The 13,648-nt window shown below is 37.9% G+C and overlaps 1 protein-coding gene across 1 annotated transcript in view; it reads right to left on the reverse strand.

Annotated features, from left to right (window-relative positions):
* The window catches only part of LOC126412095 (dmX-like protein 2), a 370,418-nt gene that overhangs the window by 329,391 nt on the left and 27,379 nt on the right, over positions 1 to 13,648 (reverse strand). The window contains exons 6-7 of the mRNA XM_050081514.1: positions 4,987 to 5,172; positions 4,119 to 4,300 (exon numbers count right to left, since the gene is read on the reverse strand). Of these exons, the coding sequence (XP_049937471.1) occupies positions 4,119 to 4,300; positions 4,987 to 5,172 (368 nt within the window). The remainder of the gene's footprint in view (positions 1 to 4,118; positions 4,301 to 4,986; positions 5,173 to 13,648) is intronic.

The following is a 13,648-nucleotide window of genomic DNA, read 5'->3' on the forward strand; positions in this document are numbered from 1 at the left end:
AGGAGGTGTGTGTGTGTGTTTGTGTGTCGAGGCACATTGTGAAAAGTAACTTTTAGTTTAAAACTAAAATTTATGAGAAATGCAGAGTTAAGACAGACAATACTCATCCTGACAACTTTTAAGGCACTGTTCTACAAATATGGAGTACATTTAAAATTAGTTCCATTTCGTCTTATTCCTTGGTGATCTTCGGCCTTGATTGGCCAGCTAAAAATTCAAGTATTCCTTTGAGTGGTCAGGATATAATTCTGGTTTTCTTACAGATCACATGCATTCACAACGAAAGTTTTTCATACTTGGCGCTTTGCTCTGCTTATACGAATCCACTCTATTAGTCTCAACCTTAGCAAAAGTCTGCAGTATGACTCAGTATGTCTTTACCCCCCCCCCCCCCCCCCTCTCCCACCCACCCCTCACATACACACACAAACGAAATAATGTGAAACCACAAAAATATTACAGTAGCTAAAACAAAAATAATAGAAATTTTGTTACAATCTGCTTCTTCTTTGTGCAACATATGGTGTCCACTCGCTCTTTTATTGTTGCTCCTGTTCATTGCACCGTCAGCTTGAAGTCCATTATAATTATAATTGTTGTTATATTATTATTTCTTTCCTTTCTCAGACGTTATGTCTGGTTAAAAATGGAAAGTGATGCAGACCTTGATCAAGCGTGACTTCCTTTTAACTGTACAGTGTATGTTACATTGCATTTAGGAACTTTCGGGTAATTGAACATGTATCAATAATTGCAGATTTCTGTAGTTGTACATACAAGTTTGGATGTAGCTGTATTGCGTCGATGTTCTGGTGGATATTGCGTGGTATGACTCCTGTACTTGAAAGTATAATTGGTATAATGTCAACTTTATCCTGATGCCACATGTCCTTGACTTCCTCAGCCAGTTGGATGTATTTTTCAATTTTTTCTCCTGTTTTCTTCCGTATATTTGTTGTATTGGGTATGGATATTTCTATTAGTTGTGTTAATTTCTTCTTTTTATTGGTGAGTATGATGTCAGGTTTGTTATGTAGTGTTGTTTTATCTGTTATAATGGTTCTGTTCCAGTATAATTTGTATTCATCATTCTCCAGTACATTTTGTGGTGCATACTTGTATGCGGGAACGTGTTGTTTTATTAGTTTATGTTGTATGGCAAGTTGTTGATGTATTATTTTTGCTACATTGTCATGTCTTCTGGGGTATTCTGTATTTGCAAGTATTGTACATCCGATTGTGATGTGATCTACTGTTTCTATTTGTTGTTTGCAAAGTCTGCATTTATCTGTTGTTGTTATTATTATTATTATTGTTATTATTATTACCTGCTCACACATGAACTTTAAATAACCTCTCACATTTTATGAGGGAAACTAGTTGTTGTTGTTGTTGTGGTCTTCAGTCCTGAGACTGGTTTGATGCAGCTCTCCATGACACTCTATCCTGGGCAAGCTTCTTCATCTCCCAATACTTACTGCAACCTACATCCTTCTGAATCTGCTTACTGTATTCATCTCTTAGTCTCCCTCTACGATTTTTACCATCCACGTTGCCATCCAATACTAAATTTGTGATCCCTTGATACCTCAGAATATGCCCCACCAATCGGTCCCTTCTTCTTGTCAAATTGTGCCACAAACTCCTCTTCTCCCCTATCCTATTCAATAACTCCTCAATAGTTATGTGATCTACCCATCTAATCTTCAGCATTCTTCTGTAGCACCACATTTCGAAAGCTTCTATTCTCTTCTTGTCTAAACTATTTATCGTCCACATTTCACTTCCATACATGGCTATACTCCATACAAATACTTTCAGAAACTACTTCCTGACCCTTAAATCTATACTCGATGTTAACAAATTCCTCTTCTTCAGAAACACATTCCTTGCTATTGCCAATCTACATTTTATATCCTCTCTACTTCGACCATCATTAGTTATTTTGCTCCCGAAATAGCAAAACTGCTTTACCACTTTAAATGTCTCATTTCCTAATCTAATTCCCTCAGCATCACCCAACTTAATATGACTACATTCCATTATCCCCGTTTTGCTTTTATTGATGTTCATCTTATACCCTCCTTTCAACACACTGTATATTCCGTTTTACTGCTCTTCCAAGTCCTTTGCTGTCTCTGACAGAATTACAATGTCATCGGCGAACCTCAAAGTTTTTATTTCTTCTCCATGGATTGTAATACCTACTCCGAACTTTTCTTTTGTTTCCTTTACTGCTTGCTCAATATAACAGATTGAATAACATCGGGGAGAGGCTACAACCCTGTCTCACTCCCATCCCAACCACTGCTTCCCTTTCATGCCCCTTGACTCTTGTAACTGCCATTGTAAATAGCCTTTCGTGCCCTGTATTTAACCCCTGCCACCTTTAGAATTTGAAAGGGAGTATTCCAGTCAACATTGTCAAAAGCTTTCTCCAAGTCTACAAATGCTAGAAACTTAGGTTTACCTTTCCTTAATCTTTCTTTTAAGATAAGGCGTAAGGTCAGTATTGCCTCACATGTTCCAACATTTCTATAGAATCCAAACCGATCTTCCCCGAGGTCGGCTTCTACCAGTTTTTCCATTCATCTGTAAAGAATTCGCGTTAGTATTTTGCAGCTGTGACTTATTAAACTGATAGTTCGGTAATTTTCACATCTGTCAACACCTGCTTTCTTTGGGATTGGAATTATTACATTCTTCTTGAAGTCTGAGGGTATTTCGCCTCTCTCATACACCCAAGGCCTTCAGTTCTAATGGAATGTTGTCTACTCCCAGGGCCTTGTTTCGACTCAGGTCTTTCAGTGCTCTGTCAAACTCTTTACTCAGTATCGTATCCCCCATTTCATCTTCATCTACATCCTCTTCCATTTCCATAATATTGTCCTCTAGTACATCGCCCTTGTATAGACCATCTATATACTCCTCCCACTTTTCTGCTTTCCCTTCTTTACTTAGAACTGGGTTTCCATCTGAGCTCTTGATATTCATACAAGCAGTTATCTTTTCTCCAAAGGTGTCTCTAATTTTCCTGTAGGCAGTATCTATCTTACCCCTAGTGAGATAAGCCTCTACATCCTTACATTTGTCCTCTAGCCATCCCTGCTTAGCAGTTTTGCACTTCCTGTCGATCTCATTACTGAGACGTTTGTATACCTTTTTGCCTGCTTAATTTTTATATTTTCTCCATTCATCAATTAAAATCAATATATCTTCTGTTACCCAAGGATTTCTACTAGCCCTCGTCTTTTTACCTACTTGATCCTCTGCTGCCTTCACTACTTCATCCCTCAGAGCTACCCATTCTTCTTCTACTGTATTTCTTTCTCCCATTCCTGTCAATTGTTCCCTTATGCTCTCCCTGAAACTCTCTACAACCCCTGATTTAGTCAGTTTATCAAGGTCCCATCTCCTTAAATTCTCACCCTTTTGCAGTTTCTTCAGTTTTAATCTACAGTTCATAACCAATAGATTGTGGTCAGAGTCCACATCTGCTCCTGGAAATGTCTTACAATTTAAAACCTGGTTCCTAAATCTCTGTCTTACCATTATATAATCTATCTGATACCTTTTAGTACCTCCAGGGTTCTTCCATGTATACAACCTTCTTTCATGATTCTTGAACCAAGTGTTAGCTATGATTAATTTATGCTCTGTGCAGAATTCTACCAGACGGCTTCCTCTTTCATTTCTTACCCCCAATCCGTATTCACCTACTATGTTTCCTTCTCCCACTTTTCCTACTCTCGAATTCCAGTCACCCATGGCTATTAAATTTTCGTCTCCCTTCACTACTTGAATAATTTCTTTTATCTCATCATATATTTCATCAATTTCTTCATCATTTGCAGAGCTAGTTGGCATATAAACTTGTACTATTGTAGTAGGCGTGGGCTTCGTGTCTATCTTGGCCACAATAATGCGTTCACTATAGTGTTTGCAGTAGCTTACCCGCACACCTATTTTTTTATTCATTATTAAACCCACTCCTGCAAACTTGTAGAACCAAAATATGTTTACATATAAATAAAAAAAGTTTATAAAAATTATACAATAAAATAAAATTGTTATTATTACATACAAACTTATTGAGGAGCATTTTAATAAAAGCTTACCAGTCTCATTAATGCTTGCTGCAAGGTGAAAATGAAGGCCAGGAGTAACACCCGTACCATGATATCCATAACTATGGAAGTCATGCACACTGTATGTAGAAGGTAGTGTGGGAATGGCAGAACCAACATATAAGCCCTGTGCCTGCTGATTCTTTGCATGCCTTCTTATATGGAAACATGTCCTGTACATAGTAAACAAATCAAATTTTGTGGTGTTGTGTAACAAGCAGTAATGTTGTCATACTATTACATAAGAACTTAAGTAGGATTAACTATCGTTAAGCATTCAATTTAACAATCAAATTATGCACAACTTATGGGCTTAAACCAACTTCAGTGCTGGAAAACTGAAGTAAACCACCATTTGAATGAGTCAAAATTAACAACAAAGTCAGGGGACACTGAAACAAATATTCCAGTAATATGACAGAAATGCTAAAATAAAATCACTTAAAAATAACTTCACAAAAAACACAAAGTTGTCAGATAGAAAACAGTGTTACTTGAGTACTGATGCTTCATACATAAGTTCCTACATATTTGTGAGTAAATACTTTCAATCTGAATTGTTTACCACGTATATAACTGCAAATATTAACAATGAAATAAATTTGATTAAAAACTGACCATTGAATTTGGTTTAACTAAAGTATGATTTTTTTACCACATCTTTGCTTATACCTGATCACATTCCTAAAAACTATGCATCTCTGAGTCACAGGCTGATAAACAACTGCACTCAATAGCCTTCTTAACTATCTTATGTGACAGCTATATGGCTTTTTACGGTTTTCAAGTTGTAAACAGGAAAAATGTATACACAAATTATTTGTGACGTGGAAGACAAAAGTGTTCCTCAAAAACTTACTTCATGTGCTTCAGTCGCTGCATAAATCTGTGCTTGTGACGATGAGTTCGAAATTTAGGATTCTGTGTTGCTAAGGGGTCAAATTGGTTCATATTAACCAAGCCATCATCTGGCAAAACCGTTTCTACCCACAGACGACAGATATTGTCACGACATGATGTCACCAACATGTTGGACACCGAACCTCTGAAAGAAGGAATTGCAACAAGAACATGAAACAATGTTGTCTACTTAAGAACATAAGCTCAAAACATACTACATCAAGAGACAGCAATGTAAGTACCAATATGGCTTTTGTTCACACCAGCTTTTCATGGGACATTTGGGCAGTATCCCCATGTCTTCCCTGAATTAAAACTATCAAACCTGAGATTTGTCAATAATCTGTACATAAGCTTAATCTGTTAATATACTAATCTTGCAATTTGTATGGAATAACTTTTTGCAGACCATTCCTTCTAATGTCTCTATGAGTATCTAGGTCTCTCACATACCTCACCTAACGAGATGTTCTAGTGTTATTCTGACAACTAAACCATTATTATGGTGAAAATATCCTTTCTCTAATGTCATCTGGGTCTGTGCTAACAACGCACTGCTAACACTTTTGAGCTTGAGCCCAACCACAGCTCGGACCATACCATATGACTGTGTACAAAGGGCTGTGCCCGAGTATAGCTCGGGCTGCTGTTTCTTCGATGCACAGGTCACCTGACACTTAAAAATTGGACTCACTTCATGTGAGAACACTGTACAGACATCTCGCTACCTGTCCCTTGACAGGTGGTGCCTTCTGTTGACAATTTTTTGAATCATATCAAAAGAAACGTTAGTGAATGCAACACCTGCTGTCGCAAATCGCTGTACCATTAAATGACTGCGCTGATGTAATTTTGTGCATGTACTCATTAGGTTTCACATTTTGCTTTAATTCTGCTATTAATACACATGTTTGTTGGGTGAGCAAGAAATTGCTCAATAATTTTGAAATTTGTGATCTATCACAGAACTAAAGTTAACATGAAAAATTAATCTTGAAGCTTTGTCCTTTTTAGTATGTAACACCTTTGAAGATATATCAATTACATGTGTGCCAGTAATGCTTTAAATAATGGGATAAATGGATGGTCTTCTTGGCTGAATATTCCTCTAAGTGGCCAGTTTTCAGAGTGTTAGGAAGATTTTTAAACTAAATACACAATGGAATTTTATATGGCTTCCTAAACTGATGAACATAAATGAGTTATATAAAATAAAATTAAATCAGTTACGCATTTCAACAACTAATTAAGATTTTTAAAAAATCTGTATAGAAAACAAAACTTCATTGCATAAGGTCATATCATTGTTTGCCACATAGTCTCTTTTCCTATAACCAGTGCAATCGAAAGTGCTACACATGATTAATTTCTTAACAGGGTCACCACTTGCTATGACAGGGTATAAATGTGGACAAGGAAGAAAATTCCCAGATTTTTCAGTTATAAAAACACTTTTTACCTGGTGAAATAACACTTTTTTCCGTGTTAAGTAACAGTATACTTTCTCTTGGAATTGTAAAACTTATGAGATCTTCGAGTGGTCAAGGTGTTTTGCACCAGTGACCAGTGTAGAACTGCCTGGTGCTTTAGAAAATGAAACCTTTGGAGGGGGGGAGGGGAGGGAGGGGGAACCACATGCTTTGGAAAGATCTTTGATGTGCAGCAACATTTACACTCACTAGTTTCTGAAGCATTGAAATAGAGACTGTACTGCACTTTTGTAAGCCAATCACGGCTCATATCACATGATCTCACCAGCTAATGACGAAAGATATTCAGAGCATAGGACACTTTATGTAGTCAGCCAATAGCAACATCACTGTTTCGTAGTGCAAACACACAAATAGGAAATGTTAATGATTTAAATTAATATACATAGTGTAGCTCCAAGAAAAGCTAAGCTTTCACATGTAATATTGGTCTTTTTTTTGTGTGTGTTACACTTTAAGATATATCATGCAAATTTACCAACAAAATTTTAAATAGTGACGTAAATGCCTGGTCTTCTGGGCTCCAAATTCTTCTAAGTGGCAGGTCCTCAAAGTGTGCAGTTTTGAATGAGAGTCAAACACACAGTGATTTAAGAAATTCATCACAAATTCTCACATGTACCCACCTCGCATAAAATGAAATTCACTTTGAAAATAACACTTTTCAAACCAACATTTGCAATATTTTCCCACAACCGGTTAGGATGCCAGAAAATAGGCCTTACTGCGCATGTGCAGCTACAATGACATAGGAGACTCATATGCTTATATGTATTAAGCATTAGTAGATTTTACATTATGCCATAAAAGAAACAGGACATCTGAGGATAGTACAAGAGGATCAGAATTTCGTAAATGACACTAAAATGCATAATTCAGCTTAAAGTGCACATTCGTATGTCCAGATTCACAATGAAGTAGGCCCCAACCTGATACTAAGCTTTTCAGTGTGGTTTTTGGGATGTAAATTTTCTTGGAGTACCAGTACTGTATTATCTCGTGTTTAGTTATTCATTATGGCATAATGCCACACATGCCAGAAGATGAAAATGTGCACCTTAAATGCAGTGAACAGTCGAAACTAACCAATAGGGTGGAATGAAACACTTTGTTTCAAATTAATTGACTGCCTCAGCAGAAAAGATTAATAAAATCCAAAGTTCTTTAGCAAACCGACAAAAATAACTTAATTGATCTGCAAGGCAATTAATGCTTGGCTGCCAAAAATGTGGAAATAAAATAAAATCATGAAACTGAAACTAATAACATATTTTAGCCTTCTGTAACTATGTGAATGTATTTCAATTCACTTCATAGCTCCTGGCCACAGAAATCTATTTTGTTTTCCTTTGATGTGAGAGCTGTAAACAAGAAAGAAACAGCAAAAATCACTAAACATAAACATGGGTACTGTGGAGACTACCCCCTCTCATCAATGCACCCCACACTGCTCTGCACAAAGGCAAACTGGCATCTTGGGGGTGCCAGAAAATTTTTTCCGGGCAGCATCTGGCTGCTTGTTGCTACTGCCGATACAGCTAACAGACCCACTTCAAGTAGCCAGAAATGGAAGAAGGCACTGTCCATACGTGACTCAACTGCTTAAGCTCAGTGCCCGCTGGCAACTGCTCAAACGAACCTAACGTAAACAGTTGCGACATCATGCTCATCAGTAGCAGTTTGTTGTTACGGAGCATTACATAGTCTCCATCCTAAAGCCTTTGACACATTTTGTTGTTGGTTGTAAATGGCGCATTTCCTTTACAACTTAAGTTTTAATACTTGTTTATGTATTTATTTTTCTCTCGTTTATGTTTTCTTGCTGCAGTATTATTCTGCGGTAATGGGAAACAGTAATATTCTTTGTTAGAGTATCAGTTTTCACCAGTCACAATAAAAAAGTTTAACTGAAAAGCAAAAACAATGAAAAATTCCCAGAATTTTAACAAATTCCTGGATTTTTCCCAGTTTTCTTCCAGGTGACAAAATTCCTGGCTTTTTCCCGGATAGAAAAAAAAAAAAAAAAAAGACGGTCAGATACAGAAACATCTAGTGAGTGTGAGGAGGCGGCATAATCCCAATATGTGATGTTAAATTTTGGGAGAATAGTTTTCAAACAACTTACTTAGTAGACTGAGGCTCTATCTTTGTGGAACTGCATTTCTTCTGTGTAGAACTGTAGTCTCTGAAGTTCTAGATACAAAATACTTTGTGTAAAATGTTTTACTCACCTACAACTCCCTCTTCATATGCATAAGCTTTAACGATCAACACATTCAAAACACCACAAAAAAGTCACCTCTGGACAATATAGAAACCTCCCTCTATTATTTAATTATTGATTCTGGTATGTTTTGGGCACTACCCATTTTCACGTAAGACACACAAAACAGTGCATTCTTACAAATGCTACTACAAATCCATCACGTTCAAATTCAGATAGATATACATATGCAAACATTTGAAATGATTGCATTGTTTTCTCTGCCATGTGAAAATGGGTAATGCCTGAACATGTCCAGAAGAATAAACATACAAGTAAGTATATACCACAAAGCAGCTGTTGGTGTTCGTAACATGATTGAACAATCACATTTTAATTGCTGCAATTTCAGGTAAATGTATAATTACAGTTGGTATATAAACTACACTGTAGCAAGCAACACAACAGGCCCAAAGTTGGAGCATGACAACGAATGAAGTGCTATGGCTTCCAGTAATGTCCTCTCACTCTACCTGTACTGAAATTACTGTCAGATTTGTAGGTAATTTCCGTTATTCTGATTTCGATAGCTAGTAAGTGTACAGCCCCCTTTTGTCACAAATATTGCTAACTTTCACCTGCCCCTCCTTTATCTTTTTTACTTTGATTATGAATATAATAGAAGGAAACATTCCACGTGGGAAAAATTATATATAAAAACAAAGATGAGGTGACTTACCGAACGAAAGCGCTGGCAGGTCGATAGACACACAAACAAACACAAACATACACACAAAATTCAAGCTTTCGCAACAAACTGTTGCCCCATCAGGAAAGAGGGAAGGAGAGGGGAAGACGAAAGGAAGTGCGTCTTAAGGGAGAGGGTAAGGAGTCATTCCAATCCCGGGAGCGAAAAGACTTACCTTAGGGGGAAAAAGGACAGGTATACACTCGCACACACGCACATATCCACCCACACATACAGACACAAGCAGACATTTTGTGTGTATGTTTGTGTTTGTTTGTGTGTCTATCGACCTGCCAGTGCTTTCGTTCGGTAAGTCACCTCATCTTTGTTTTTATATATAATATTACTTTGATTATGACTATATATACCACCTGATAAGACCACATAAACAATATTGATCCAGATCTCATTTTACATACTGGTTTAAGTGATATTAGATTAGATTAATACTAGTTCCATGGATCATGAATATGATATTTCGTAATGATGTGGAACGAGTCAAATTTTCCAATATATGACATAATTAAGTTAATTTAACAACATACTTAAGTTAATATAACTACTTTTTTATTTTTTGTGTTTTTATTTCATTTTTTATTTATTTTTTAAAAAATTTTTTTGTTTTTTTTTCTTTTTTTTCTTAATTTATATCTAAAAATTCCTCTATGGAGTAGAAGGAGTTGTCATTCAGAAATACTTTTAATTTCTTCTTAAATTCTTGTTGGTTGTCTGTCAGACTTTTGATACTATTTGGTAAGTGACCAAAGAGTTTAGTGTCAGTATAATTCACCCCTTTCTATGCCAGATTTAATCTTTAATAGTGAAGATCATCCTTTCTCCTAGTATTGTAGTTATGCACACTGCTATTACCTTTGAATTGGGTTTGGTTGTTAATAACAAATTTCATAAGAGAGTATATATACTGAGAAGCTACTGTGAATATCCCTAGATCCTTAAATAAATGTCTGCAGGATGACCTTGGGTGGACTCCAGCTATTATTCTGATTACACGCTTTTGTGCAATAAATACTTTATTCCTCAGTGATGAATTACCCCAAAATATGATGCCATATGAAAGTAATGAGTGAAAATAGGCGTAGTAAGCTAATTTACTAAGATGTTTATCACCAAAATTTGCAATGACCCTTATTGCATAAGTAGCTGAACTCAAACATTTCAGCAGATCATCAATGTGTTTCTTCCAATTTAATCGCTCATCAATGGACACAACTAAAAATTTGGAATATTCTACCTTAGCTATATGCTTCTGATTAAGGCCTATATTTATTAATGGCGTCATACCATTCACTGCACGGAACTGTATGTACTGTGTCTTATCAAAATTCAGTGAGAGTCCATTTACAAGGAACCACTTAGTAATTTTCTGAAAGACAGTATTGACAATTTCATCAGTTAATTCTTGTTTGTCAGGTGTGATTACTATACTTGTATCATCAGCAAAGAGAACTAACTTTGCCTCTTCATGAATATAGAATGGCAAGTCATTAATATATATTAAGAACAACAAAGGACCCAAGACTGACCCTTGTGGAACCCCATTCTTGATAGTTCCCCAGTTTGTGGAATGTGCTGATCTTTGCATACTATGAGAACTACTTATTTCAACTTTCTGCACTCTTCCAGTTACGTACGAATTAAACCATTTGTGCACTGTCCCACTCATGCCACAATACTTGAGCTTGTCTGGCAGAATTTCATGATTTACACAATCAAAAGCCTTTGAGAGATCACAAAAAATCCCAATGGGTGGTGTTCGGTTATTCAGATCATTCAAAATTTGATTGGTGAAAGCATATATGGCATTTTCTGTTGAAAAACCTTTCTGGAAACCAAACTGACATTTTGTTAGTACTTCATTTTTACAGATATGTGAAGCTACTCTTGAATATATTACTTTCTCAAAAATTTCGGATAAAGCTGTTAGGAGGGAGATTGGACGGTAATTGTTGACATCAGATCTATCCTCCTTTTTATGCAAAGGTATAACAATAGCATATTTCAGTCTATCAGGGAAAATGCCCTGTTCCAGAGAGCTATTACACAGGTGGCTGAGAATCTTACTTATCTGTTGAGAACAAGCTTTTAGTATTTTGCTGGAAATGCCATCAATTCCATGTGAGTTTTTGCTTTTAAGCAAGTTTATTATTTTCCTAATTTCAGAGGGAGAAGTGGGTGAGATTTCAATTGTATCAAATTGTGTAGGTATGGCCTCTTCCATTAACAACCTAGCATCTTCTAATGAACACCTGGATCCTACTATATCCACAACATTTAGAAAATGATTATTAAAAATATTTTCAACTTCTGACTTTTTGTTCGTAAAGTTTTCATTCAATTTGATGGTAATACTGTCTTCCTGTGCTCTTGGTTGACCTGTTTCTCTTTTAATAATATTCCAAATTGTTTTCATTTTATTATCAGAGTTGTTGATTTCAGACATGATACACATACTTCTGGATTTTTTAATAACTTTTCTTAATACAACACAGTAGTTTTTATAATGTTTGATAGTTTCTGGGTCACTACTCTTTCTTGCTGTCAGATACATTTCCCTTTTCTGGTTACAAGATATTTTTATACCCTTAGTAAGCCATGGTTTGTTACAAGGTTTCTTACGAGTATATTTAACTATTTTCTTGGGGAAGCAGTTTTCAAATGCATTTACAAAAATGTCATGAAATAAATTATATTTTAAATTGGCATCAGGTTCACGGTACACCTCATCCCAGTCTAACTGCTGTAGGCTTTCCCTTAAATTTGCAATTGTTAAATTGTTGACTGAACGCACTACTTTGGAGGACTGTTTAGTATTGCTGAATGGAGTATGTCATATATTGTAACTAGCTGTGCACCATGATCAGGAAGACCATTCTCAACAGGCTGAGCATTTATCTGGTTAAACTTATCTTGGTCTATAAAGAAGTTATCTATCAGTGAGCTGCTATCTTTTACCACCCGAGTAGGAAAATCAATAACAGGTGTCAAATTGAAAGAACCGAGTAATACTTCAAGGTCGTTGCTGTAGCCACCAGAAAGATCACGGGAAGCGCACATTGGCACGGCGCGTCACGGACGGTAGTTGCTGCAAGTAGAGTCCCGTCCACCAGAGGGCACGCGAGAATTCGGACGCGACCACTGCCAGCATAGCAACAACAACAACAACAACAACAACAACAACAACAACTCCGGCAGCACGGGCCAGGCCCAGTCAGTTCACATCGGGCAGGTCTAGCAGACAGTTCCCGGTCTACACTACGTGAAGTGCGACGGAAACCTGAATCGTGTTATTACACAATTGGCGACGAGTAGGGTCGTTCTTTCGCGTGTTGCGTCGTTGTTCCGGTTTCGCAGATTCTCCACAGCATGGAGGATTTGGTGCGGGTTTTGGTTGCGCAGCAGACGGAGCTCATGGCCACCATGAAACAAGTGCTTCCGACGTTGCTCTCCACGCCGTCTGCTCCGGCGCAGTTCCCTCCTCCCTTTCCCCCGTATGACGAGATGGCGGAGGATTGGGACGCATATGAACATCGCCTTCGGCAGCATTTCCAGGCGTTTCATGTTGCCGATGCGGAGGTATGTCGTGCTCTCTTCTTGTCTTGGATATCTCCCTAGCTGTATCACGTTTTGCGGCAGCTAGTGCCACTGCAGGAACCCTCGTCCTTGTCTTTTGACGCATTGTGTTCCTTGCTGTCTTCATATTATTGCCGCCGCACGCATGTTGTGGTGGCTAGGGTCGAGTTCTATCAATGCAAGAAACAGCCCCATCAGTCTTACCGGGCGTGGGCAGCTACCCTGCACGGTCTTAGTCGCAAGTGTCATTTTGTCACGGAGCAGTTACGAGAGTCGTATGCCCACGTTATGGTACGCGACGTCATTGTTCGTTCGGGCCCTGATAGGGAGGTCTGGCAACGGGCCCTGCAGTTAGAAGACCCTTCCCTCGAGGAAGTCCTGCCCATTGCTCAATCGTATGAAGTCTCTCACGCAGCAGGTCAACAGCTGGAAGCGTGGTGCGACGTCACGGAGGTTCAGGGCGGCGCGGCCGCGTCCACTGTGTCCGGGGTAGCCGACGTGCGAGCGGTACAATCCGGCCGTTACGGCCGCTCCCGCATGGCGCGTAAACAAAATTCCGGCCGCCGGCCCCTGTTGCCGTCCTGTGCGT

Source organism: Schistocerca serialis, chromosome 7 (assembly GCF_023864345.2).
Source record: "Schistocerca serialis cubense isolate TAMUIC-IGC-003099 chromosome 7, iqSchSeri2.2, whole genome shotgun sequence".
Taxonomy (NCBI): Eukaryota; Metazoa; Arthropoda; class Insecta; order Orthoptera; family Acrididae; genus Schistocerca; species Schistocerca serialis.